The sequence below is a fragment of the Globicephala melas genome, chromosome 8 (genome assembly GCF_963455315.2).
Source record: "Globicephala melas chromosome 8, mGloMel1.2, whole genome shotgun sequence".
Lineage (NCBI taxonomy): Eukaryota > Metazoa > Chordata > Mammalia > Artiodactyla > Delphinidae > Globicephala > Globicephala melas.
In genome coordinates, this window is record NC_083321.1 from 10,359,901 (window position 1) to 10,384,317 (window position 24,417).

General features: G+C 54.4%; 2 protein-coding genes across 2 annotated transcripts; one reads left to right on the forward strand and one right to left on the reverse strand.

Moving 5' to 3' along the window:
- Positions 1-2,898: 2,898 nt before the first annotated feature.
- On the reverse strand, positions 2,899-21,472 carry ZP1 (zona pellucida glycoprotein 1). The gene is given in 19 exon segments (XM_030849345.2): positions 2,899-3,053; positions 3,317-3,388; positions 3,391-3,427; positions 3,516-3,608; positions 5,587-5,661; positions 5,664-5,692; positions 5,695-5,711; positions 5,771-5,960; positions 6,040-6,113; positions 6,115-6,242; positions 7,389-7,487; positions 7,791-7,904; positions 7,977-8,164; positions 8,644-8,703; positions 8,706-8,782; positions 9,100-9,183; positions 9,185-9,243; positions 9,449-9,500; positions 21,339-21,472. Coding segments are annotated over 19 exon segments (1,737 nt in total).
- Positions 21,473-22,418: 946 nt separating this feature from the next.
- PTGDR2 (prostaglandin D2 receptor 2) lies at positions 22,419-24,318 on the forward strand. The gene is made up of 2 exons (XM_060304397.1): positions 22,419-22,517; positions 23,092-24,318. The coding sequence occupies exon 2, from the start codon at positions 23,098-23,100 to the stop codon at positions 24,316-24,318; it is 1,221 nt and encodes a 406-aa protein (XP_060160380.1). The 5' UTR covers positions 22,419-22,517; positions 23,092-23,097.
- The last annotated feature ends 99 nt before the right edge of the window (positions 24,319-24,417 follow it).

Here is a 24,417-nt window from a genome sequence, read left to right on the forward strand (position 1 = left end):
TTGTTTCTGTAAACAGGACCCTTTGACGTGGAAGTGTTGACAGAAATCTATGTACAATGGAAATAGCGTTTGCCGAAGTTACCTATCAAAATCATGAGCCTGTATACATGCAACAGCAGGAGAAAAACACCTGCATTAACTTTTTACAAAAAGTTAATGGATACTTTTATGAGCATATAGGGTAGGGAAGGTCTTTGCTACATTTAAAGATAAAAATAGGACGGAAATAATATTCATCATTACACAATCCTTTCAAACAGCAGGATGGAAGGACCCCATGAAGAAAAACCAATGGCCAGGGCTTCCCTGGTGGCGCAGTGGTTGGGAGTCTGCCTGCCGATGCGGGGTACACGGGTTCGTGCCCCGGTCCAGGAAGATCCCACATGCCGCGGAGCGGCTGCGCCCAGTGAGCTATGGCCGCTGAGCCTGCGCGTCCGGAGCCTGTTGCCCCGCGGCAGGAGAGGCCACAGCAGTGAGAGGCCCGAGTACCGCAAAAAAAAAAAAAAAAAAAAAAAAAAAAAAAACACCAATGGCCAAGTCAGTGGGAAACTTGAAACATGAGGATATCCACCCCTTGACGTGTGAAAGCTCTTTACAGACAAGGAAACAAACTCAGGAGAATAGGTAAGAGACACAAAGAGGCAATTTATAAGATATAAGCGGCTATAAAGATGCTTGGCGTCTAATCAAAGAGGTCCATGTTAAATCAGCAATGCTGTTTACCCAATGATGCTCCGATAGGCAAAGCCGTAGAACGCTACTGACCTGTGGTGGCAAGAGTGTGGGGAACAGGCACCCGTACGTTCCCAGAGCCCTGCGGTCAGGAGGGGCGTAGCTTTCAACCCAGCAGTTCTAAGAATTTCTTCTGAGAAAATGGTATACGAAGAATTACACACTTACATAATTGTATTCGAAGATCAGGAAGTTCCCTGGTGGTCTAGTGCGTAGGATTTGCTGCTTTCACTGCCGTGGCGCAGGTTCAATGCCTGGTCAGGGAACTAAGATCCTGCAAGCTATGTGGCCCGGTCAAAAAAATTTTTTTAATTGTTTTTAATAAAAAAACATTGTTTTTAAAAAAGGAGATCAAATATATAGTTCAACCATGATACGAAGGAGAATGCAGCTGTTACAAGTAATAGGTAAGGACACAAGATGTCTACCTTCGCATGAAAAAAAAAGTTAAAGAGAAAAGTTGATTACGTGCTGTGATTCCAGTTGGCATCTATAGACTCATGCTTGGTTTAAACACAGCATCGATGCCGTTCCCAGAACCACCCTTCCGTGCTGTTTAAACGCTCACAATGAGCTCGTGCAATGAAGGCAATGGTAAGAAGAGTTGGCCCTGGATGGAACTGAATCCCTGACCCCTCAGAGCCTGTCAGCCTGGCTCCTCCAAATAACATCCAAGCTGAGAATCCTCACTTACTTCACACTAACCCCGAAAAGTATATCCCGTAGGCCCTGTACAAGCCAGGAGGTTGGACAGAACAAGTTATCCCTAGTCACAGATGGGGAAACAGTCCCAGCTAAGGGGAGTTCCTTAACTAACTTCCATAGCAGGTGTCTGGATCTTCCTGCCTAAGTGCTCTATTCTGCTAGAAGAGCCTAAGGCAGCTGCTTCCCCTAGCTCCTCCTCACCCTGAGCTATAAGCTTGTCCTCATATGGGGAAGAAAAAAAAAATTTAGGTAAGCATTAGTTTTAGGGCAGGAGGAGGAGAAATTCTGGTAGTTAATAGTACTCAGTAAATGTTGGCTGTTATGTACTATTCTAAGGATTCTTATCTATTAATTCATTTTATCCAACACCTCTATGGGGATAGGTATTATTCCCATTTTACAGATGAGGAAACCGAGGTCCAGAAGAGTTCAATAACTCAATATCACACAGCTAGTAAGAGGCAGAGCCAGGGTTATAATCAAATAGCCTGGCTTGTATTCGACCAGTATCCTGAAAACAGAAAAGATGGAGCTGGCCAGGGCTGGAGAGTGCCTGCATGGTGTCAAGGCCACGGGCCTGACTCAAGCACTGTGGTTCCCTTTACGCCACTTCTCTAACTCACGCCCTACCAAAGGCCAGAGAGGTATCTGAAACCAAGTTTCACTTCCCCACCAGATTCTCCAGAAGCCAGCTGAACCCAGCCCATTCCGCCTAGGTTGGGTTACCTTTCCCACCCTAGAAGCTCTACATGGCAGCAAAGAGCTTTCCAGACCAACAAGTCAGAGATGAAGGTCCGTGTCATACACGAGCAGACGGTTGGCAGCACAGCCAGCACTGGTACTGACCTGTCTGCCACTATGGCATCAGGCAGCATCAGGGCCAACAGGCTGCCGTTCAGCCTGTGCCGACCATCCCCGTGTGGACCAGTCCCAGGGACCAAGTGAGTGGGAAGGGGGGCTGGTGAGGGGAGGAGTAGCCAGCGTCCTCTATGGGAGGCTGGGAGGCTCGAGGGGGCCTGGGAGGAGCTTGTTCAAGTCAAGGTTAGTTCTTTCGGCCCCGGGAGCTCTGGATTCCCTCATCCATGATGGCATGGTGGCATGCTTCGAGGACGCCCAGTCAGAACTCCTGTGGCTGTGAGAAGGTGACAAGCCCTCACAGGCCATTAGCCCCGCCAGGCTCCCGATTCCCAGCTACTGCTGTTCTCTGACTCTGCCGTGAGTTGACCTCCCCCTACCTTCTCGTCCTGCTTTCTCTGCCTGGAACGCTGCCTTTCCTTGCGGAGAGGCGAAGTCTCCTAAATTCAGTCCTGCAAGGCATTGGACGCTACCCAATAATAGAGGCCGCAATTCTGGAAGGACAGAGCTGCCTCTGAAGCGCAAGTGTCTAAGCTGAGAATAATTCTGTCTAGTCACCACAAGTAGCTTTTCCACACCTGCTTTCACTAGGCTTGAAACAAGGGTCTATTCAGCCTGTTCACCTTCTGTTGCCTTCCAGGAGCTTCTGGGCTTGGCCTGGTTCAGGTCCACAAAGACGCCAACCCCTCGGACCAGGGCAACAGCCAACAGCAAAAGAATTCCCCAGAGGCGAGGTCTTGGGTTGCAGCTCATATTGGAACCTGCCAGACAAAAGGGATCTGAAGGATGGCAGGGCTGGGCAAGGGCCCCTCCAACTCTCTCCCCAAACCCCAGCCCTTGGGAATCACACTGGGCAGAGCTGAAGCTGCCCTTTTGCAGATGAGGTGGACCCTGGCTAGCTTCGCTTAGTTCCCCAATGAATTCAGTTACACCATCTCCTGCCCTCACGATAGCCAGAGCTTCCCCATTTTGTCAGCGCACCCTGGAGGGCCAAGGCCTGAGGGGCCTGCCCACAGCCTCATACCTGCAGGCCCCAGCGTAGACTCCCACCTGTAGGAATCCTCAAAGCCCAGTGGCCCAGGAGAGCTCACCATGCTCTGGGCCTGGCAATGTCATTGTGGTGACCTGAGGCTCACTGCCATCCTGCTCCCCACGTGGCTCAGAAGCCAGGAACAGGCCTGCAGACATGAAAGAACAAAGAACCCCCCTATTTTGTCCTCCACCCTGGACTCACCTGCAGCCCCAGAGCTACATGTGGTTGAGTAAGTCTTTAGCCCTGAGGGGCAGCAGGCAGAGGTGCCGCAAAGGAAGTAAACCTGGCGGGATGAGGATAAGATCAAGGCATGGGGCTGGCTTAGAGCCCTGGGCACGAAGCACTGAGGCAGGGACATGGCGTCTGGAACCCAGGCAGGTCCACACTGCTGCCGGCCAGGCAGGAGGGAAGAGATCTGGGCATGCTGACCAGCCCAAGTCCCACGAGTTACAGAGTCATAGGTGCTGCTTCCCAACTTGGAATCTGTGCCTCCCTCGTTCTGGATGGCTCACGTCTGCAGTAGTGGACCCTGCGGGAGGGAACCGCTCTGCCGTGTAGAGCCCTGGCCCCGGCCTTCAGAGTCCCCCTGGGAGGGCCGACTTGCTCCCTTTGCCACCCGACAGATGGGGAGAGGGGATTCCGAGGATGTGGTGTTAACTGGGCAGCAGGAGAGCAGATGTCTGGCGCCCTCTCTTCCTGGCCCTCAATGACCAATGACTGGGGGGCAGGGTTGGGGGGGCGGGTTACCATGGCTTCCAGAAACACAAAGCCACGGGCAGCTCCCAAAAGGTGTAGAAGCAGGGACTTCCCTGGTGGTCCAGTGGGTAAGACTCCACACTCCCAGTGCAGGGGGGCCGGGTTTGATCCCTGGTCGGGGAAATAGATCCTGCATGCATGCCGCAATGAAGAGCCTGCGTGCTGCAACTAAGACCTGGCGCAGCCAAAATAAATTAATTAATTAATTTTTTTAAAAAAAGGAGTAGAAGCAGGAGGAACTGACCTGAACCGGCACCCAGCAGCGTAACCAACAGGTACCCCTTCATCCAGCAGGCGGGGGTCTCTTGGCTCAGGAAGAGGCACGCAGCTGAGCTGGTTATTCAGCTACCCTCCCAGGTGCTAACCAGTGACATCTGTCTACATCTGATGGAATGTCATGCATCTATTTAAAATATATAGAGGGCTTCCCTGGTGGCACAGTGGTTGAGAATCTGCCTGCCAATTCAGGGGACACGGGTTCGAGCCCTGGTCTGGGAAGATCCCACTTGCTGCGGACCAACTGGGCCCGTGAGCCACAACTACTGACCCTGCGCATCTGGAGCCTGTGCTCCGCAACAAGAGAGGCCGCGATAGTGAGAGGCCCGCGCACCGCGATGAAGAGTGGACCCCGCTTGCCTCAACTAGAGAAAGCCCTCGCACAGAAACGAAGACCCAACACAGTCAAAAAATAAATATAAAAATAAATTTAAAAAAAAAAGACTGGGAAATATTTTTAAAATATATATATATAGAGAGATCTGTCTATATTAAGGTGAAAGATTTATATTGTTCAGTAGAACGACAGTTAAACAGTAGTGTGTGGCCTGTGGTGCCAGTTATAGAATATGTAGAAGATCCTAAATGTATCCATACTTACCTTCCGCAGAAGCTGAGTTATAAAAATTCAAAGCAGAGGGACTTCCCCGGTAGCGCAGTGGCTGAGAATCCGCCTGCCAGTGCAGGGGACATGGGTTCGAGCCCTGGTCCGGGAAGATCCCACATGCTGCGGAGCAACTAAGCCCGTGCACCACAACTGAGCCTGTGCTCTAGAGCCCGCGAGCCACAACTGCTGAGACTGCATACCACAACTACTGAAGCCCACATGCCTAGAGCCCGAGCTCCGCAACAAGAGAAGCCACCGCAGTGAGAAGCCCGCACGCAGCAACGAAGAGCCAACGCGGCCAAAAGTAAAACTAATGAATTAAAATAAAATTCAAAGCAGAATTATGCTGAACACATCATTTCTAGAGTCTGGAGCACCATGCCCGGCTCAGGTTAGGGTTGATTGCCTTCACGATCCGGCATTTTCCTTCCTCCCTCTGGAGTGGTTTGCAGGTCGGGGCTCACTGCCCTGCACAGCACTCAGGAAGACCAAGCCCCGTCCGGGGACCTTTGTCCGCATTAGCTCGCAGGGGGCTGGAGGGATTCGGTGACGCGCTCATCCCCGCTTAGCAGACGGGGAGCAGGCAGGAGGAACACATGCTTCTGAGTGGTCCCCCGCGGGCCCTCCAGGAGCCAGCGTCCAGTGGGGCGAAGGTGGCAACGGTGAAGCACGGGTAGTGAGAGTGGAAGGGCAGAGCTACCCTTCCAAGGCCATCATTCAGGTCCTGAGCTGTCACCGAAAGGACACCTGGGGAGGAGAGAAGTCAAGGAGGGGGAGGGGAAGGGCAGATCCAGCACCACCGCCACTCACCTGACTGGATGGGCCACTGAGGATACTGGAAGGGGTTGGCGCTGGGAGTGGCCCAGTGCAGATGCAGCACCAAGACCAGCATGGGGTCTGTCCTCTGCAGGAGCCAGACCTCCATGGGGTGAGCCTCTTGAAGCAGCCCCACAATGGGGTGGTCCCCCTCCCTGTGGTAGGAACTAAAAGCCTTGTCTGCAGGGAGAGGGGCTCATGAACTTCGGTTGGCTGGATGTCTGGGAAGTGGGGGTGGGTAGAGAAAGCACAGGGACACCGTACCCTTTTCCCTTGTCGATCTGCAGCTGAAGCCTCAGGGGGCCGTACTGGGTCACAGTGGCTGGATGGGGAAGGAAAGAGGGACGCCTGGAGGGGCAGGAAGTCACTGGCATTGAAGACACAGTGGATGTGAAGCCTGAAGTCCCAGGTGGAGAGGATGGAGGAGAGAAGACACAGAATCAGCGCATCCAGATTACTGTACTGTGTGGATGCGACATACGAGGCTTGGTCCGGGGGGGGAATGGATGCTACCTGCAATCACCTGGGTGATGTGCATCGTTGCCCGTCCTCTGCCCACCACGTCTTGTCTTCTCGGGACAGTTCGAGCCTGCTGTGCCAGGCCATCTTCTAGATGGAAAGGCTGGAGCCCCATGGGGCTGACAGATGCCCACCCTGTTCGGAAAGCTCTGTCATCTCACAGACCCGGGTTTGAATCTTATCAGCATTTACTGGCCGGTTAACCTAAGCCTCAATTTCTTCATTTGCACAGTGGCGCTGACCCCCTCCCTCCAAAGGCTGTGCTTAAGGATCAAGTGAGGTCACGAGATAGCGCGCTGGGGTCATCCTTGTCCTTGCAGTTGTGGCTGGTCTGCCACTGGGTCCCGTGCGCCTGGCTGGCCTGCGTGGCACTGCACACACCCGGTGGGGGTAGGGGCAGACCGGCACCCGGGGATGTTCTGTAAGAAGAGCTGACCCACCCTACCCCAGCTCCTGAGCGCTCGACCTTCACTTCTACTTGTGGCAGAGCCCTGGGTTCAGGCCTGGGCCGGTGCCCTTGGGGAGGACGTCCTACCAATGGAGACCAGGGCCTGGCACAAAGAAGGTGTCAGTACACACGAGTGGTTCCACCCTGACCGGAAGGCCTTTCCTCTGCAGGGCCCTCCAGCTCATTCCTGATGGCTTACAGCTGTTTCTCCTTACGCTTCCCTTCTGTGATGAATTCTGGCTAGCTCCCGTAGCTGTTAAATCCTGATGTCCAAAGCGTGACAGATTTGTCCCCGGTCCCCCTGGGAATACATAACATTTTAAAGGAAAAGACATTTGAATCCTGACACCAGCAGCCTGCCCCAGCCCTCATGGCAGGAAGGGTGGGAAAAAAAGACATCTGGAAACCCACTCAGTGCCAAGCACAGAATTCCTACACCCCGTGGTTACCATATTAGTTCAGGCTGAGGTTGGCGCCTGGCGCCTGGGGTTCAGAGACAGGTGTGACAAGCTCAGATGTCCTCAGGGGTTACCCCCTGGCATCCTGGGTTCCTGGCTCGTTTTGCCACCTGAGTCAGCAGGTGCCGGTGGCCCCTTTCAGTGAGGGGTTCTCCCTCAGCTCCCCCCCACCCCACCCCGTACCCTCAGGGCTTCAGCCCCAGCCATCTCCTGCCTCATCTGCGGCTTTGTAACCTCCGAGATCAGGAGGTGGCGATGGTCGGGCACAGCCTTGGCTTCTTCCTGGGACCTGGAAGGGGACTTTTCAGCTTCTTGAGGCTTGGTTTCTCAGCTCAGTTCCTGGAGGGATAAAGGTGAGTGCTCTCGAGGACTCCGGCCCTCTCAGGCCCGGCTGTGGCTTCCGCCTGCCAGGCGTGGGCAGGCCCGGTCTAATGCTCACATCAGCTCTGGTTGAGAGGCGTTGCCCCGGCCTGGGGGGCCGGTGGTGCTGGGAAGAGGTAAGTAGTCATCCGAGGTCACACCGTGGGTGATGGCAGAGCTTGGCCGTGACCCCAGATGGCTCCAAAGCCTGTGCTCCCTTCACACCCAAGCCCGCGGCCCAGCCTGTGTGAGGAAGGCACCGTCCCACATGATGGAACCGTGTGGCCCCATCCAGATGCCGATGTGGGACACCAACTTGTTCTGCTGGATGCTGTCCACCTGTAGGAAGAGACAGCTGGGCGAGGCCCTCCCAGGGGGTGGTCATGGGCACCAGTGTGGCCCCCACTCTACCTGGACTGTGGTGTCACAGCAGGTGAGAGGGCCAGCCGTGGAGACCACGGAGGATCCCGCCTCCTGGTTGGGGAGCAGCTGGGGGGCGGTGCAGACCAGTTGGACATTGATTAGTGTCCTGCACACCAAGGCTGTTTCGCGGGACACCACCAGGACGAAGTGACTATTTCTGAAGCACTGGACAGTCACTGGGACGAAGGCAGATCAAAGAGGAGGGTCAGTGCCTTGGGGTTCAGGGTCCATCATAAACACGGTGTGGGGAGGGCCTGGGCGACCGTCAGCATTTGAGGGCTGACCTGGCTTCTCTCACTGCCCTTTCTTGCAGTGGTAACTCCAGCAAAGCCTTCACAGACCAGACTTTCTCATGCAGGCAACAGACAGGCAAACTACACTCTAAAAGTAGGGTCACCATTTAATTTATCCTCCACGCTGGAATGTTCTAGATCTACGGGTAGGGGGACATGTAAAGACAGATTAACTGTTATCAGGCTCGGGCAGGTGGTCACCACGTCTAAAGATCTCTTCTGCGGTCCATTCTGGGGGCCAGGCTCTCCTGGGAACGGGGCGAGGAGCAGTTTCATCACTGGTGAGTGGGGTCGGGGAGGAAGCCCTCCTATTCCTTCAGCATTCAGGGGACAAGGGCCTTGCTTGGTTTGGAAAGTGGCACCTGTGTTGCCATAGTAACAGGGACCCTCTCTGGTGTTGTCATGACAGCAGCCAGCTGACGGGCTTCCTTTGAACTTCTTCTCACTCTGCGGGAGATGTGCCTGGAGGCCACCTGGCACTGTTCCTGAGTCAGAGGGTACCTAGGGCTGGGGACAAGCGTGGTGAGGACATGAGAAGGAGCCATGTGGGCTGCAGACCTACAGAGAATGGAGGGCAGTGGCCTCGTAGAGCCCAGCAAAGGGCTGTCAGGTCCCCCGATCCTCAGGAAGTCTCCCGACAGAGTGTGCGCGCACGGAGGGCTCCTCCGTACCTCCGTAAGCTGGCTTGTCAGCGGCTCCCCACCGTGTTCCAAGGTGCCCCGCTGGGGTCGAGCTAGGGTGGGGTGGGTGGGTCCAGGGACCGTGAGGCAGGGGTTAAATGGGCTAAGCTGTCCTCTGGGGTAGGGCGGAGGGGATGCGGATGAGGGGCAGGAAGTGAGAATGTGGTGGGTGGTGCCAGGTGGGAGTCTGGAGTCCAGGTGTGATCAGGTTTGGGACAGATGATCAGAGTGACCACTGGGCTGCACAGCTTCCATGAACACCCTCAGGTGGGAGCGCCCATCCTACAGGAGAGAGGGCGACGGGAGCAGCATCCGGGCAGAGGAAGGATCAGTGCCCAGGACTTAGCCTTCCTCACCCACCAGCCCGCGGAGTGGCCTTGGCTTCTGATGTGTCCCTGGTCCTGGAGGGGCCTCTCTAGCCTGACACTGTGTTAGGGCAAGCTGGTTCCCAGCCGTGGGGTCTCCCCCAGAGCCGTGAGATCCCTACCTTCTCCAGCACATGGCAGTCTTTGTAACTGGCAGAAAAAGACCGCGGGCCCCTGGGGCTCGGCGGTCACCCGTGATGACAGATGGAGCAGCGGTTCACCTCAGACGGGTTCCCAAATTCATCTGGAATGGGGGGAGGGGAGACAGGGATGGAGGGAAGGAGTCACGGATGCTGAAGGGGGAAGCCAGAGGCCGTTGGACTCTGCTGAGAAGACTCCCCACTCAGGAGAAGAAGTACCTCCTAGAGGTCTCCTGGGGGATTAAGGCCATTAATACCACCGTGGCTGTTACCAATAACAAACAACGAGAACAGACAATTAGATACTGTGGCCTCCTGGCTGGGATCCTAAAACAGAAAAAGACCTTAGGTGAAAGCTAAGGAAATGGACTTTAGTTGTAACAATGTGTCAACATTGGTTCATTAATTGTAATAAATGTACCATCCTAATGTGAGATGTTAATTACAGGGGGAGCTGTGTGGGGTATATGGGAACTCTCTGTGCTATCTTCTCAGGTTTTCTGTAAATCTGGGACAGTTCTAAGAAATAAAGTCTATTAACAACAACCAGCCTGGTTCACAGACAGGGGCGCTTCGCACGCGCCCAGCAGGGTCCCAAGCCTTGCTTGTATTAGCTCATCAGGGGCCGTCCTCCGAGGGAGGGGCTGGCCCCGTCCTCAGTCCTCATCTCCTGGAAGCCTTACCGCAGGGTCTGGAGGAGCCCAGCTCAGCCAGCGTTAGTCCCCACAGGTCGTTATAATTCATAGCAGCGGGGAGAGCACGTGGCCTGGTAGGTAGAGTCTGGTTCCAGTCCACCCCCCTGGTCACTTTCTGGCTGTGACCTGGGACACATCATTTTTCTGAGCTTCGGTTTCCCGTTTGTGGATTGGGGTTGATATTGCTTACCTCGCAGGGTGACGGGAGACTGAAAGAGACAAATACTGGGGGTGATAAGTCATTTGTGACAATGACTGAACACTTGGTAGCGATCAACTTTTACTGCGGTTAGCGCCGAGGTGGGGGAAGCTCCCTGCGTTAAGGGCCCTGGGAGCAGAGCAGGTAGAGCCTGCGAACCCAGAGGCAGGGCAGTTTCTGGAGGGAAGGCTGCCTGAGCAGAAGCAGAGGCGCCAGTGGGCACAGGGGGTGCCGTCGGGGGGAGCGGTATTGTGCTGAAGCGGAGGGGATTTGGGGGGGTGGGGAGGACAGGGCATAGAGAGGTGGGGAAACATCGGACTTAAGCTGGGCTGGGAAGGGGAGGAGATGTGGCTGGAGGGGGGCAGGGGCTGGTGAGGTGACCTTCCTGCGGGACGATGGGAGGTTTTCAACTTTTTTTTTGAAATACTTCCATTCTTACTGAAAAGAAGTTCCATATATCCTTCACCCAGATTCCTCAAACGTTAACTGTTAACTTCTTTTTACATGTGTTTCAGTGCTCACCTTCTCTCTGATTGTATGTACGCGCGCACACACATACACACGCAATTTCTTCCATTATAGCGTGAGAGAGCTGGTTGCAGACGCGACTGACTCTGAACACTGCTGTGTGTATTTCCTAAAAAACAAGCAACCACAGTTAAAAGATCAAAATCAGGGATTCAACATTGGTATGACACAACTGCCTAATCTATGAACCTTATTCAATTCACCTATTGTCCTCATGCTTTTACAGCAAAGGAGAAAGATTTTTTTCCCAGGCCAGGTCCAGTCCAAGGTCAGGGTCATGTTCCTTGGGCCTCTTCCAATCTGGGACAATCCCTCTGTCTGTGTCTCTCATAGCGTGAATACTTTTGAGGAGTACAGGCCAGTTATTTTGCAGCATGGCCCTCATTTGGGTTTGTCTCGTGTTTCCCCCTGCTTAGACGCAGTTTATGCATTTTTGGTGGTGTGGGTTGCTAGGGCCACCAAAACAAAATACCATAGACTTGGTGGCTGAAACAATAGAAATGTGTTTTCTCACAGTTCTGGAAGTTGCAAGTCCAAGATCACGGTGTCAGAAGTTCGGCTCCTTCTGAGGCTTCTCTGCCCTTGACTTGCAGGTGACCGCCTTCTCGCTAAGCCCTCACATGTGCGCATACACTCCTGGTGTCTCTTTATGGGTCCAAAATTCTTCTCCTTCTAAGGACACCAGTCTGATTGGATTAGGACCCACCCTGATGGCCCCATGTTAACTTCATCACTTCTTAAAGACCCCATCTCCAAATACAGTCACATTCTGAGGCACTGCGGATTAGGGCTTCAATATATGAATAGAGGCACAGTTCAACCCATAACAGGCAGGAACACCCCAGAGGTGATGTTGTGTCCTTCTAATTGCATTCAAACCAGAGGCTCATCGTACGGCTTGTCCTATTACTGCTGATAGATCTTTGATCACTGGGTGAGATGGGGCTGGCCAGGTTTCTCCACTCTACAGCTACCGTGTTTCTCTTTGGAAATAGAAAGTATATTCTGGGGAGATATTTTGAGACTACTTAATTATCCCGCCTCTCAGCAAACATTCACCCACTGGTGTGCTGGTTCTCCAATCCATCATTCCTTCTGTCAATACATTGCTTCGCATTCTGTTGTAACAGAGAGCTTTCCCTGATGGGGGGTTTTAGGTGCCAGGGAGAACACCAGACAGAGGAGTTGAGAGACCTGGATTCTATCCTGCATTCACCTCTCAGGAGCCAAGGGACCTTCCCCATCTGTAAAATAGGCATGGAATTAGATAATACTCAGAGAGGTGTTTTCTAACGGATCATGGACCTTACTCGTGAGGAAGGCGTCTCTCCCAAGTCCCTGGAAAGGCAGAGAAAGAGCAGGGGATCTTCCTCATGGCCAAGGGCAGAAGGATGCCTTCGAGAAAAGTGGTGCTGAGCTGTCCTGGAGAGAGAGGGCCCTGAGACCTTGGTCATGACTCTACATTCTCACAAAGACTCACGGGCACCAGAGCTCATCTGCCCGATGCTGGGTGGCCTCAGCCTGCAGCGGCTTGAAGCAGGGTTTCAGTTCCCAGCCAGGGATTGAGGTCAGGTCACGGCAGTGAGAGCGCTGAATCCTAGTCACTAGACCACAAGGGACAAGTGGCCAGTTACAAAGCCCTGGCCCATCAGCTGTGTAGAGACGAATTTCCATATAGAGATGGAAAGTAGTGAAACAAGTAAAGTGTTTATTAGGAGGAAAAGGGTTACGTGTGGATAAACACACGGGCGGGCTGAGAGAGAGAGAGAGAGTCATGCCCTTGTGATAGTTTGAATCACTTATGTGGGGCATTCCTTCCCGGTTTCCTTTGGCCAATCATCTTGCTTTGCCTGGTTCTGAGGCTGTATTTAGTTTACCTCAGAGTCCTCCCACGTGTGCACACGCATCTCTTAGCCAAGATGGATTCTAGCGAAGAGAGCTATAGGTAGGTTGACATCACTTACTATGAGATGATGCCCCCTCCCTTTTGACCTCTGAGGAGCCTTTCTGCACATGTAGAGTTGGGAAGGACTCCTTGACTTCAAGAATGAGGAATATTTGGTCTTTTATCTCTTCTCTGGGCACGGCTCAGCTATTCTTTTTTTTTTTTTTTTTGTGGTACGCAGGCCTCTCACTGCTGTGGCCTCTCCCGTTGCGGAGCACAGGCTCCGGACGCGCAGGCTCAACGGCCATGGCTCACGGGCCCAGCCACTCCGCGGCACGTGGGATCTTCCCGGAACGGGGCACGAACCCGCGTCCCCTGCATCGGCAGGCGGACTCTCAACCACTGCGCCACCAGGGCTACAGCTAAGGGCTATTCTTTTGCTCCTCATCTTGGAGTATCTGTCGCAGGCAACAGACTCTGGCTGCTCAGCCTGGGGCCCATCTATCTCCTGCCTCAAGCCTGAAGCTCCAATGCTCACCCACTAGAGACCTTGGGAAAGTCACCTACCGGCTTGGTGACTCCATTTCCTCATCTGTATAATGGGGCTAATAAGGGCACATAACTTGTAGGGTTGCTCTGAGGATTAAATAAATAACCCATGTAAAGCACTGAGAACAATCTGCATGTGGTAATCATTTGAACGTGATAGTGATGAGAACCACCATAATTTTTTATGGTTGAGGACAGAGGGTCAGATCAGGGTGACTTGACCTAGAACCTTGGCTTCCCTCTTGGCCTCTTTCTAAACCTCAGTTTGTTTATCTCTTTCTCACCTTTTTAAACTTAGTCCTTTTTATTTTTGAAAATTGGACTTGAGTTTCTGAATCTGTAAAGTGGGATTAAAAATAAGGTCAAGGGTCTGTCCTTGTGGCGCAGTGGTTAAGACTCCATGCCCCCAATGCAGGGGGCCCAGGTTTGTTCCCTGGTCAGGGAAATAGATCCCACACGCATGATGCAACTAAGTGTTTACATGCCACAACTAAGGAGCCCGCCTGCTGCAACTAAGACCTAGTGCAACGAAATAAATAAGTAAATATTAAAAAAAAATAAGGTCAAAGTCACTGAGGTTCTGAGAATTCCATGTCAGTTCTCCACCCCATCTGTTTTTTTGTTTTTTGTTTATTTTTGGTTGCACCAGAAGGCGGTGGAAATCCCCAGAGGGATCACAGATCAAGCCCGTGCCCCCTGCAGTGGAAGTGCGGCGTCTTAACCACTGGACCATCAGGGAAGTTCTCACCCAATCTGTTCTGCTAATAAAAGCCAGGGATGGAGGGAGGGTGCCAGTGGAGGAAGGGGCCTTTCTAGGCTGGAAAGACAAGGCTGCCGGGGAATGAGATACTGTGATTTATGATAAGAAATATACATTTGGTTTTTGTCCCCATCCTGGCAGAGCTCCTAAACACACTTGGAATTTCCTGGGAGGAGAGCAAAACAAAGGTGTCTTTTGTTATGTTGTTGAGGTTCCTTTAGGAAGGCACCTAGCGACGACGGGGGCTTGCTGCCAAGGGAACCAACCACATGGTTAGAGGATTAGAACGCATCCCCCCTTCCCCACCTCTTGGGAGGGAAGAGGGGCTGGTGATTGAGGTCAATCACCAACAGCCAATGATTCAATCAATCATGTCTATGTAGTGAAGCCACCATAAAACCCTCAAAGGACGAGGTTCAGAGCTTCCACTTTGGTGAACACGTGGAGATATGGGAAGAGTAGCACCCAGAGAGCACGGAGGCTCTGCGCCCCTCCCGTACACCTTACCCTGGGCATCTCTTCCATCTGGCTGTTCCTGAAAAACGTTTCTCTGAGATCTGTGAGCTGTTCTAACAAATTAATCAAACCCAAGGAGAGGGTCGTTGGAACCTCAGATGGATAGCCAGTTCAGATCAGAAGAGGTGACACCTGGACTTGTGATTGGTGTCTGAGTAGGGAGAGGGGACAGTCTTATAGGACTGAGTCCTTACCCTGTGGAATCTGATGTTATATCTCCGTGGAGATAGTGTCAGAATTGAATTGCAGGCCACCCAGCTGGTGTCATGGGGAAAAAACCCCACACAAAATCATAGGGACCAAAGCATGTACGGGACCCAGCAGGAAGCAGGTCACCTCACCCCAGGGGCTTGCAGACAGACCCAGGGGAAGCCCTAGCCATGGTCCCTGTGTCATGGGGAAGAACAAATCTGACTCCATATTGGATCTGTTTCTTCTACTTTAACCTTTGTATTCTATTGCTTTTGCTACAAGTTAATCACTAAAGGGATTTTGTCTATAAGATTCAATTATACATAATGGCCCATCTCTGGGAACCCTGCCACCCAGGTAATGAGTGTTAAGCTAAAATCCCTTTGTTTAGCCCACAGGAAACATCCTGACAGAGCCCACCTGTGAATGGCTGTAGGAAAGAAGAAATTAACACATCCCCTCTGGAGTCTGGCTGGAACCAGGAAGTGTTCGACTTTACACACCCCCCCCCCCCCCCACACACACCTTTTGGTATAAAAGAAGCCTGAGTTCTAACTCAGGCAAGATGATCCTTTGGGACACAAGTCCACCATCTTCTTGGTCTCCTGGCTTTCTGAATAAGTCGCTAGGCCTTGCCCCAACAATTGGTCTCTCAGTTTACTGGCCTGTCCCGCGGCAAACAGTACGAACTTGGACTTGGTAACACCTGTGGATCCTGCTGGCTGCAGAGATGCTTCCCGGAGCTCGTGGAGCATGTTTAACAGCAGAAAGTCAGCCCTACTTATCCTGCAGAGCTGATGACAATGAACCTCAGAGAGTCCAGTCATCTGGGAAGTGCTGGGTTCTGGTGCTGGAGCACCTTCTTCTTCTTCTTTTTTTTTTCCTGGTTTATTTATTTTTTACTTATTTATTTATTTGTTTAGGCTGCACCACGTGGCATGCGGGATCTTAGTTCCCTGACCAGGTATCAAACCCATGCCCCCTGCAGTGGAAGCATGGAGTCCTAACCACTGGACTGCCAGGGAAGTCCCTGGAGCACGTGCTTCTGAGTTCCAGCTCTTCTGCCCACTGGCTGAGTGGCCTTGCCTGGGCCACTCAACCTCTCTGTTTTCTTCGCTGGGAGTAAGATAACAGTCCCTACCATCCTGGATTATCTGGGTGCAGCATATATATGTAATGCATATAAAAATATATATGTATATATTTTTTGGTGAGGATTAACTGGTATACATGTGGGTCTGAGAAAAGTTATTAGTTAATAATAACAGAGAGTTACTAGTCCCCAGGGTTGTACCCACCACAGGTGAAAACAGAGTCTGGGAGAATTGCATCAGGCCATGAGTAACAGTGGACCCGGATTGGTCACCGTGAGGAACTGGGGGTTCTTTTTGGACCTAATCTCCAATACTAGAGACTCACACTGTGCAGCAAACGTTCACTGAGAGCCCTCCCACATGTCAGGCCCTCTGCTTGGCTTTGGTGATGAGGAGATAAAATAGGAACTGTCTCTGTCCTCCAGTTGCTCGTGATAAGGGTGGGGAACAGTTGTGTGAAAGTTACCATGGAGGGCAGAGGTGCAGAGGCAGGGGTGTGGGAGGTAGAGTCTGAAAGGCTCAGCAAAGTCTTCCCAGAGGAGGTAACCTCTGAGCAGCATTTTGAAGGATGAATAGGAGTTCACAGAGAGGCCAAGGGAGGAAGTGGTATTCTAGAGCAGGGAGCAAACAGCACAAGGGGACAGAAACAGCCTGGTATGTACAGGGTGTGGGGCTGCAGTGATGAACGCTGACTGATGATAGGAGGTGACTAGGGAGAAGCAGAAATGAAGGTGGAGGCACAGGCAGGGCCAGATCACTGAGGGGCTTATTGGCCATGTGAGGAGCTAAGCCTCCACCTGTGGGTGATGGTGGCATTAGGGTGCTCCACCCGGTGCAAGGTGTCATGTGGGGTCCTGCCCCTCTGCTGTGTGTGGCCAACTCCAGGGCCTCCCACGTACGGGAAGCTGCAGGGTTCCAGGGCATGCCTCACCTGCTTCCTGTTGTGCATCTCACTTCCTGTTTTATTGACTCTTTAAAGAGGACAGAAATGAACATGAAAGCCTGCTTCCTAAGGCAGGGCCGGAGGGAGAAAGCCCTCCTGGGCTTGGCCCCATGGCTGGGGAGTAGTTGGCCCATTCCCTTGACTGTTCGTTAAACACACTTGATGCCATGATCATTCTCTTGGGAGCCCAGAGACACTGATGATCACAGAAAGGGATCTTGCCATAGAGAATGGACTTGAGGACACGGGGTGGGGGAAGGGTAAGCTGGGGTGAAGTGAGAGAGTGGCATGGACATATATACACTACCAAACGTAAAACAGATAGCTAGTGGGAAGCAGCCACCTAGCACAGGGAGGTCAGCTCCGTGCTCTGTGACCACCTAGAGGGGTGGGATAGGGAGGGAGATGCAAGAGGGAGGAGATAGGGGGATACATGTATATGTATAGCTGATTCACTCTGTTATAAAGCAGAAACTAACACACCATCGTAAAGCAATTCTACTCCAATAAAGATGTTAGAAAAAAAAAAAGAAAGAAAGGGGTCTTGCAAGATGAGTGGGGGAGGGAAGAGGCATTCCAGGCAGCAGCAGCCGCGAGTGCAGAGGCTTGGAGGTGAGCCGAGAGGAATGGGGCAGGGACTGGTGGGCGGTGTGCTGGATCCCGAGAGGACTTGAAGGCTCTTTGAGAACCTGGACAGTTCCCACAGGCAGCAGAACGCTGGTTGTCTCCTCCAGGGCAGTACGTGTGGTTGATGGGGAGACAGACCTGACTTTGGCTTTTTCAGGCTCTGATGTCAAGTTGCAAGCCATGGAGAAGGCCGTGCTTCAGGGCCTATGGCCTGTGCTCTGGGGTGGCTGCATCTTTCTCCAGGTCCTGGGGGGGGGTCACTGGACAGCCCCCCTCCCCCCCTCCCAGTGCCACCAGGACCCAGCTGCCGCTCCCCGCTCCGAGTGCACCAGATGCAAGGAACCCGAGTTCTCCATCCCAACCAAACCAGCAGCATCAGCATGCTCTGGGGAAATTGCCAGGAATGCAGATGCCCAGGCCGCACCCCCAGACCCTCTGGATCGCACGCACTAGGGGTGGGGGACCCAGCAGTCTGGACGTCACAAGCCCTCCAGTAGATTCTGAGGCACATTCAAAGTGGGACTGGCTGGTCTATTTGCCAAGGCCCTGATCACGTCACTCTCCTCCGGACTCCGAGCGCCACACGGGCCCATCTGGCAGCCTGGCTGTCCTCCTGCCTACAGTGCCGGCCCGACACTGCGAAGGGCTCTGCAGGGTTCTCTGATCGCATCTTCTCCTGGAGGCGCCTGTCCTCTGCTTTCAGCCAGGGAGCCCCAGCTCAGAGTCCCCATGTCTCACGAGACTTTTTCTCTCGAGTGTCTGGTGCGGAACATCCTCCCCGTGCCACCTCCTACCCCAACTCCAACTCCTTCCCGCCCAGGCCACCTCCATGTGGAGCCTGAGGGATCTGTGTGGGAGGCAGTTTACACGTGGGAGTGCAGCCAAGGGCCCCACAGGAACAACATCCCTGCCTCCTTGTTTAGAAAATGCCTCAGGGCGCTGCTGTCTGGAGTACTTTCTTCCTTTGTTTTAGTAACTTTTCATAAATTGTCCTTGGGGATGGTTGGGAGACAGTCACCACAGTGATTACAGGATTGGAAATGAGGGTTGGGGGAAGGGGCAGAGGAGTGAGCGTTGCAGGTGAGCAGGGCTGCCATCAGGGCTTGTGCAGAGTGTTCACTGCTCAAGGGTACCTGGTGGAGGGGGTGAGGGAGGGCTGAGAGCCAGGAGGAGGGCTGGACCCCACCCCAAGCCTGATGCCCTAGAGCTAAGGTATGTTATAGGAGGAAAGGAGGGATTCTTTTTGTTGTTTTTTTTTTGGCCGCACCACGTGGCATGCGGGATCTTTTCTCCCCCACCAGGGATCAAACCCATGCCCCCTGCGTTGGGAACATGGAGTCTTAACCACTGGACTGCCAGGGAATTCCCAAGCAGGGATTCCTTCTAAGTCCAAAGAGCACTTTGGGGCAGGGACCGTGCAGAAGGAGCACCTTAAAAAAAATTCATATTTTATTGCTGTGAAGTTACTTGCTCAAGGTCACCTGCCACACCCCACTGCCTGCATGGCCTTAGAGGATGTCTATGGCTCAGCAGGTTGGGTGTGGAGGGGGGTGGATGGGGATGAAGGTACTTTCCCCCGAGTGGAACGGAAACATCTACCTAGGGAGGGCTGTAGGCACTTGTCTTCAGAAGACGGAGACCCTCTGTCACTAAGAGGAAAGGGGACGTTGCCCTAGTGCTACTGATTTGTTTAATCAAGGCTCTTACTGATCCTCCGTCTTGGATGACAGCGAGCAATAGTTTCCCCGTCACATTCTTCACTCAGGATTGCAGTCTGTCAGCAAATGTACCCAGTGCCAGGCCCTGTATTAAGTCTGTACCAAAATGGAAGAGTTTTGTGGAGTCAATCCTGTGGGGGTGCCCTGGCCCTGATCTGGGGGTACTGAGCTCTTAACATGTTTTGAGTATCCTGGTGGCTGGGATGCTGAGGTTGGAGGAAAGGTCCCAGGAATCTTGGTCAGCGAACAGGCGTGAAGACTTAGGGAACAGGTCAATGCAAATGTGCACGGTTCAATCATCTCATCCGTGGGCTCTGAGCCCATTTCATTATTATTATTATTATTATTGGCTGCACCACATGGCTTGTGGGATTTTTAGTTCTCTGACCAGGGATCAAACCTGGGCCCTTGGCAGTGAGCTCGTGGAGCTCTAACCACTGGACTTCCAGGGAATTCGCAGCCCATTTAAAATAAAAGCTGTATTGCCTTTGCCCTGCAGCCTATACCCATTTCTCCCCAAGCGGGAAGAAACCTGATTTTTATGAGTACCTACTGTGTGCTGGATGCTTTGTGAATGAGGACACCTCACTCAGCCTGGGAGGTGACACTGTGGCTCTGGTCACAGATGGCCAAGTGGGGCCCGGCAAGGGGAAGTGGCTTACCTCCCAGCTGGGCATGCGGGCAGCATGGACAGCCAGGCCTGTGTTCTTACCACGGCCCCGCCCTGCCTTCCTGGCCATAGAGCCCCTGGGGGCCCTCGCAGACGGGCCCCCCAGGCTGCCCGGGCACATGGGAGGAGCCGCACCAGTTTCTTTCCTGAGGGTGATGGGGTCAGGGGTGGGCAGTCCAGGACAGTGGACAGACGGACAGGACGCCCTCCTCCTCACTTCTCCTACACACCTGTCGCTCTCAAAAGCACCCCCCATGCACACTAGGGCTCACACTTTCTGGCTCACACCTATGTCCCCATGTGCACTCGTACTTGACCTTGGGCTTTTGCAAAATCTCCTTCGTAAAGGGAGGTAGGATGAGCTGGGCTGCCGGCAGTTACATCCAGTCCGCATCAATGGAGATGGATGTTACTTGAACACCAGTGTGACAACTCACTCTCCAGCTGTCCCCGCCTCCCCCCACCCCACCCCTAAATACACACACACACTCTGGGGCTGACATCTGTTTCCTCCCTCAGCCTCCCTCCCCTGCCTCTGCCTGCCCGCTGCCTGCAGAAGCTGACTGCCTCTGGGGCTGGAATCCTGTGCTCCCTCTGTGCCCAGGTAAGGAGACGATGGCCCCAGGGCTGGGCAGCCTCAGTGCCCTCTCTGGACCCGGAAGAGAAGGCACAGTTTTATCAAAGGAGAGGGCTGTTACCAGCTAGGATGGCAGAGGGTTGGGTTTACCAAAGACTGCAGGGGACTTGCTGCTCTGAGGAGGAAAGGACTACATTTTCCTAGGGAATAACTAGATGCCAGGTGCGGTGGTCAACCATTAAAGCTTCTCTTTCCAGACTCAGGAGCGATCTGGGGGGAGGGTTACACGAGCAGTCCTAAGGTAAACGACCCAAGTGCACCCAGCCAGGAAGCCGAGGAGCTGGGATTCGAAGCCAGGTCTCTGACACCAAAAGCTGGCATTCTCTGACCCCAGCCCTCTGTCAAAACAGGACCTTCGCTGCTGGGCTCCCTGAGAACCCGGGGAGGCTGGAGGCCGGACTCTGTCAGCCAGGAAGCCCATACTGGGTGCTTTGTGAACGAGGACACCTCACTCAGCCGGGGAGGTGACACTGTGGCTCTGGGCACAGACGGCCAAGTGGGGGCCGGCAAGGGGAAGTAGCTTACCTCCCAGCTGGGTATGGGGCTCAAGGGAACGTTTCAGCACAGAGAGGGGATGGCTCCTGTGTGTTTGCTGGGAGTGGGGTTCTCTCTCTTCCACTGCAGCTGAGGGACCCTGGGCAAGTTGCTGTGCTTCTCTGAACCTTTGTTTCCTCTTCTAAAAAATGCGGTCTCACAGGGTCATTGTGAATGTAATCGCTCTGCAGACCCTAGAGCTTGGGAAATACGAGCATTTTCAGGGAGCACGGGGACAACAGCTCGCCTCCCCCCACCTGCATGTCCCCAGCTCCAAGCAGCTCACCTGTCAAGGAAATTCTAGTTTGATATCCGGCACCCTCACCCTACGAAGGACCGCGGTCCCTGGAGAAGGGTGTGGATTTTCTCATCCTGGCCAACAGTGCCTCCCGTGGAAAGACGAATACTGAAGAACACCTCCCCCCCCACCCCACTTTCCTTCTCTTCTTTCTCCGTCATCTCGTGCTTAGAGCAGAGGTAGAGGAAAGAGAACAGGCTGAGTGCTAAACTGTCCTTCCTCCACATGCCTGTGTTGTTCGGGAAGCTTTGGGTAAGTGATTTAAACACTTGAGTTTCAGTTTCCTCATCTGCAAAACGGGATGGAGAGAAGTACCAGCAGTTTTCTTCTAGAGCTGTAGCAAGACAGTACCTACGTAAAGGATCTACCACAGTCCCTGGCATGTCATGGGGGGCCCAGGACAATCCGAGTTCCCACCCCCTGCTATCTGTCGGTCCCCACCTCCTGCAGGCAGCCTCCCACCCTGACCTCCTCTGCCCTCACTGATCTCCACTGGCTCCACATCAGATGGTCTCAGGTTATTTATTATTTTTTTAAAAAATAAATTTATTTATTTATTTTGGGCTGCGTTGGGTCTTCGTTGCTGCGTGCGGGCTTCCTCTAGTTGCGGCGAGCCGGGGCTACTCTTCGTTGCGGTGCACGGACTTCACATTGCGGTGGCTTCTCTTGTTGCGCAGCACAGACTCTAGGTGCGCGGGCTTCAGTAGTTGTGGTGCGCAGGCTCAGTAGCTGTGGCGCATGGGTTTAGTTGCTCTGCGGAGTGTGGGATCTTCCCGGACCAGGGCTCGAACCCGTGTCCCCTGCATTGGCAGGCGGATTCTTAACCACTGCGCCACCAGGCAAGTTCCAGCCTCAGGTTCTTGATGAGGCTGTGGGTCTGCACATCTGGCCAGGGGCTGGCTTCTCCAGCGCTTAGCTGAGTAGTCGCTCAATAAATAGCTGTTGAATGAGTATGAACAGGGCTGGGTTTCCTGGGGCTGGCCGAGCGCCTGTGGCTGCCCCGGAGCAGGGGAGAGGTCTTTTGGCCCTACTGGGACTCCGGAGCCCAAATCTGGTAGTTCCTTCTGCCCAGCTCTCTCCCTGCTCTTATCTTATTTCCTCTTAAACTACCAAAGGAGGGGCTGGCTGCACTGCTTGCAGTCAACACATGCAACCAGCCACCGCTCTGGGAGCGAAGGGCCACAGGACGATCTGCAGAGAGGCAAGGTCCGGGGGTGCCGTGGGTGGGTGCGTGGGTGGGTCATCCCTTAAATGCACGGACTCCGCCTTCCATTCCCATCCTCCAGCCCAGCTGAATCCTCCTGCCCTTCAGGGGGGCCTCGCTCACACCCCAGTGCTCTGGGGATTGGGAAAAGGAGCCCTTCGTGGCCTGACCTTGGTTCCTATTTCTCCAAGTGATCTGAGGCCATCTGCTCAATGATAATCACGGCGCCATTGATGCAGTGCTTCCTGCACGCTTACTCTTGCTTGAAATGCTTATATATATTATTCATTCATTTAATTCAACAACCAACAACCCTATGACCTAGACCCTGTATGACAGCCATCCATGTTACGAGGAGCAAACAGGCTCAGAAAGGTTAAGTGTATTGCCCAAGGTTGCACAGTGAGCAGGTGGTGGGGCTGGGATGTCATCCCCCACCTTACTGCCCTTGCTCAACTTCATTGATCCCCAGGGGCCTCACCTATACCTGTCATGGGTCAGAGTCCCATCTCCTGGCCAGGGTTGCCCGTTTCCTGGCATTGCTCACCGCAGCGCCTCTTTCTCTCCGCCGCACAGCCCACGATGTCGGCCAACGTCACGATGAAGCCCCTCTGTCCCCTCCTGGAGCAGATGAGTCACCTCCAAAGCCACAGCAACTCCAGCATCCGCTACATGGACCACGCGTCGGTGCTGCTGCACGGGCTGGCCTCGCTGCTGGGCCTCGTGGAGAACGGGCTCATCCTCTTCGTGGTGGGCTGCCGCATGCGCCAGACCGTGGTCACCACCTGGGTGCTGCACCTGGCACTGTCCGACCTGCTGGCCACCGCCTCCCTGCCTTTCTTCACCTACTTCCTGGCCGTGGGCCACTCCTGGGAGCTGGGCACCACCTTCTGCAAGCTGCACTCCTCCATCTTCTTCCTCAACATGTTCGCCAGCGGCTTCCTGCTCAGCGCCATCAGTCTGGACCGCTGCCTGCAGGTGCTGCGGCCCGTGTGGGCGCAGAACCACCGCACGGTGGCCGTGGCTCACAGGGTATGCCTGGCGCTCTGGGCCCTGGCCGTGCTCAACACCGTGCCCTACTTCATCTTCCGGGACACCATCCCGCGGGTGGACGGGCGCATCATGTGCTACTACAACGTGCTGCTCCTGAATCCCGGGCCCGACCGCGATGCCGCGTGCAACTCGCGCCAGATGGCCCTGGCCGTCAGCAAGTTCCTGCTGGCCTTCGCTGTGCCGCTGGCCATCATCGCCTCGAGCCACGTGGCCGTGAGCGCGCATTTGCGCCACCGCGGCAGCAGGCGGCCCGGCCGCTTCGTGCGCCTGGTGGCGGCCGTGGTGGCGGCCTTTGCGCTCTGCTGGGGGCCCTACCACGTGTTCAGCGTGCTGGAGGCGCGGGCCCACGCGGACCCCGCACTGCGGCCGCTCGTGTGGCGCGGGCTGCCGTTCGTCAGCAGCCTGGCCTTCGTCAACAGCGTGGTCAACCCGCTGCTCTACGTGTTCACCTGCCCCGACGTGCTGTGCAAGCTGCGGCGCTCGCTGCGGAGCGTGCTGGAGAGCGTGCTGGTGGACGACAGCGAGCTGGGCGGCGGGGGCGGCAGCAGTCGCCGCCGCCGCCGCACCTCCTCCACCAACACCACGGCCTCCTCCTTCTCGCTGCGCGGCCGCGGCCTGTCCCCGCTCGGACCCGCAGGCCTGCTCGGCTGGCTGCGGGGTAGCCGCGCGGCGCCCCCGCAGAGGGACCGGGCCCAATCCCAGGACGAGCGGGGCCCCCTGAACCGGGCGCTGCGCACCACCTCGGCGTAGGAGGCACGGGCCGGGGATCGCCAGGCTCGGACCATTCTCCCCCCCCACCCCCCGCCTCCGGGAAGCAAGAGCAGGGAGCGATCGCGCGCAGCAGCTTCC

Bases quoted from the DNA above. Each gene is read 5' to 3' on its own strand.
- PTGDR2 (XM_060304397.1), top strand. From the start codon at position 23,098: ATGTCGGCCAACGTCACGATGAAGCCCCTCTGTCCCCTCCTGGAGCAG.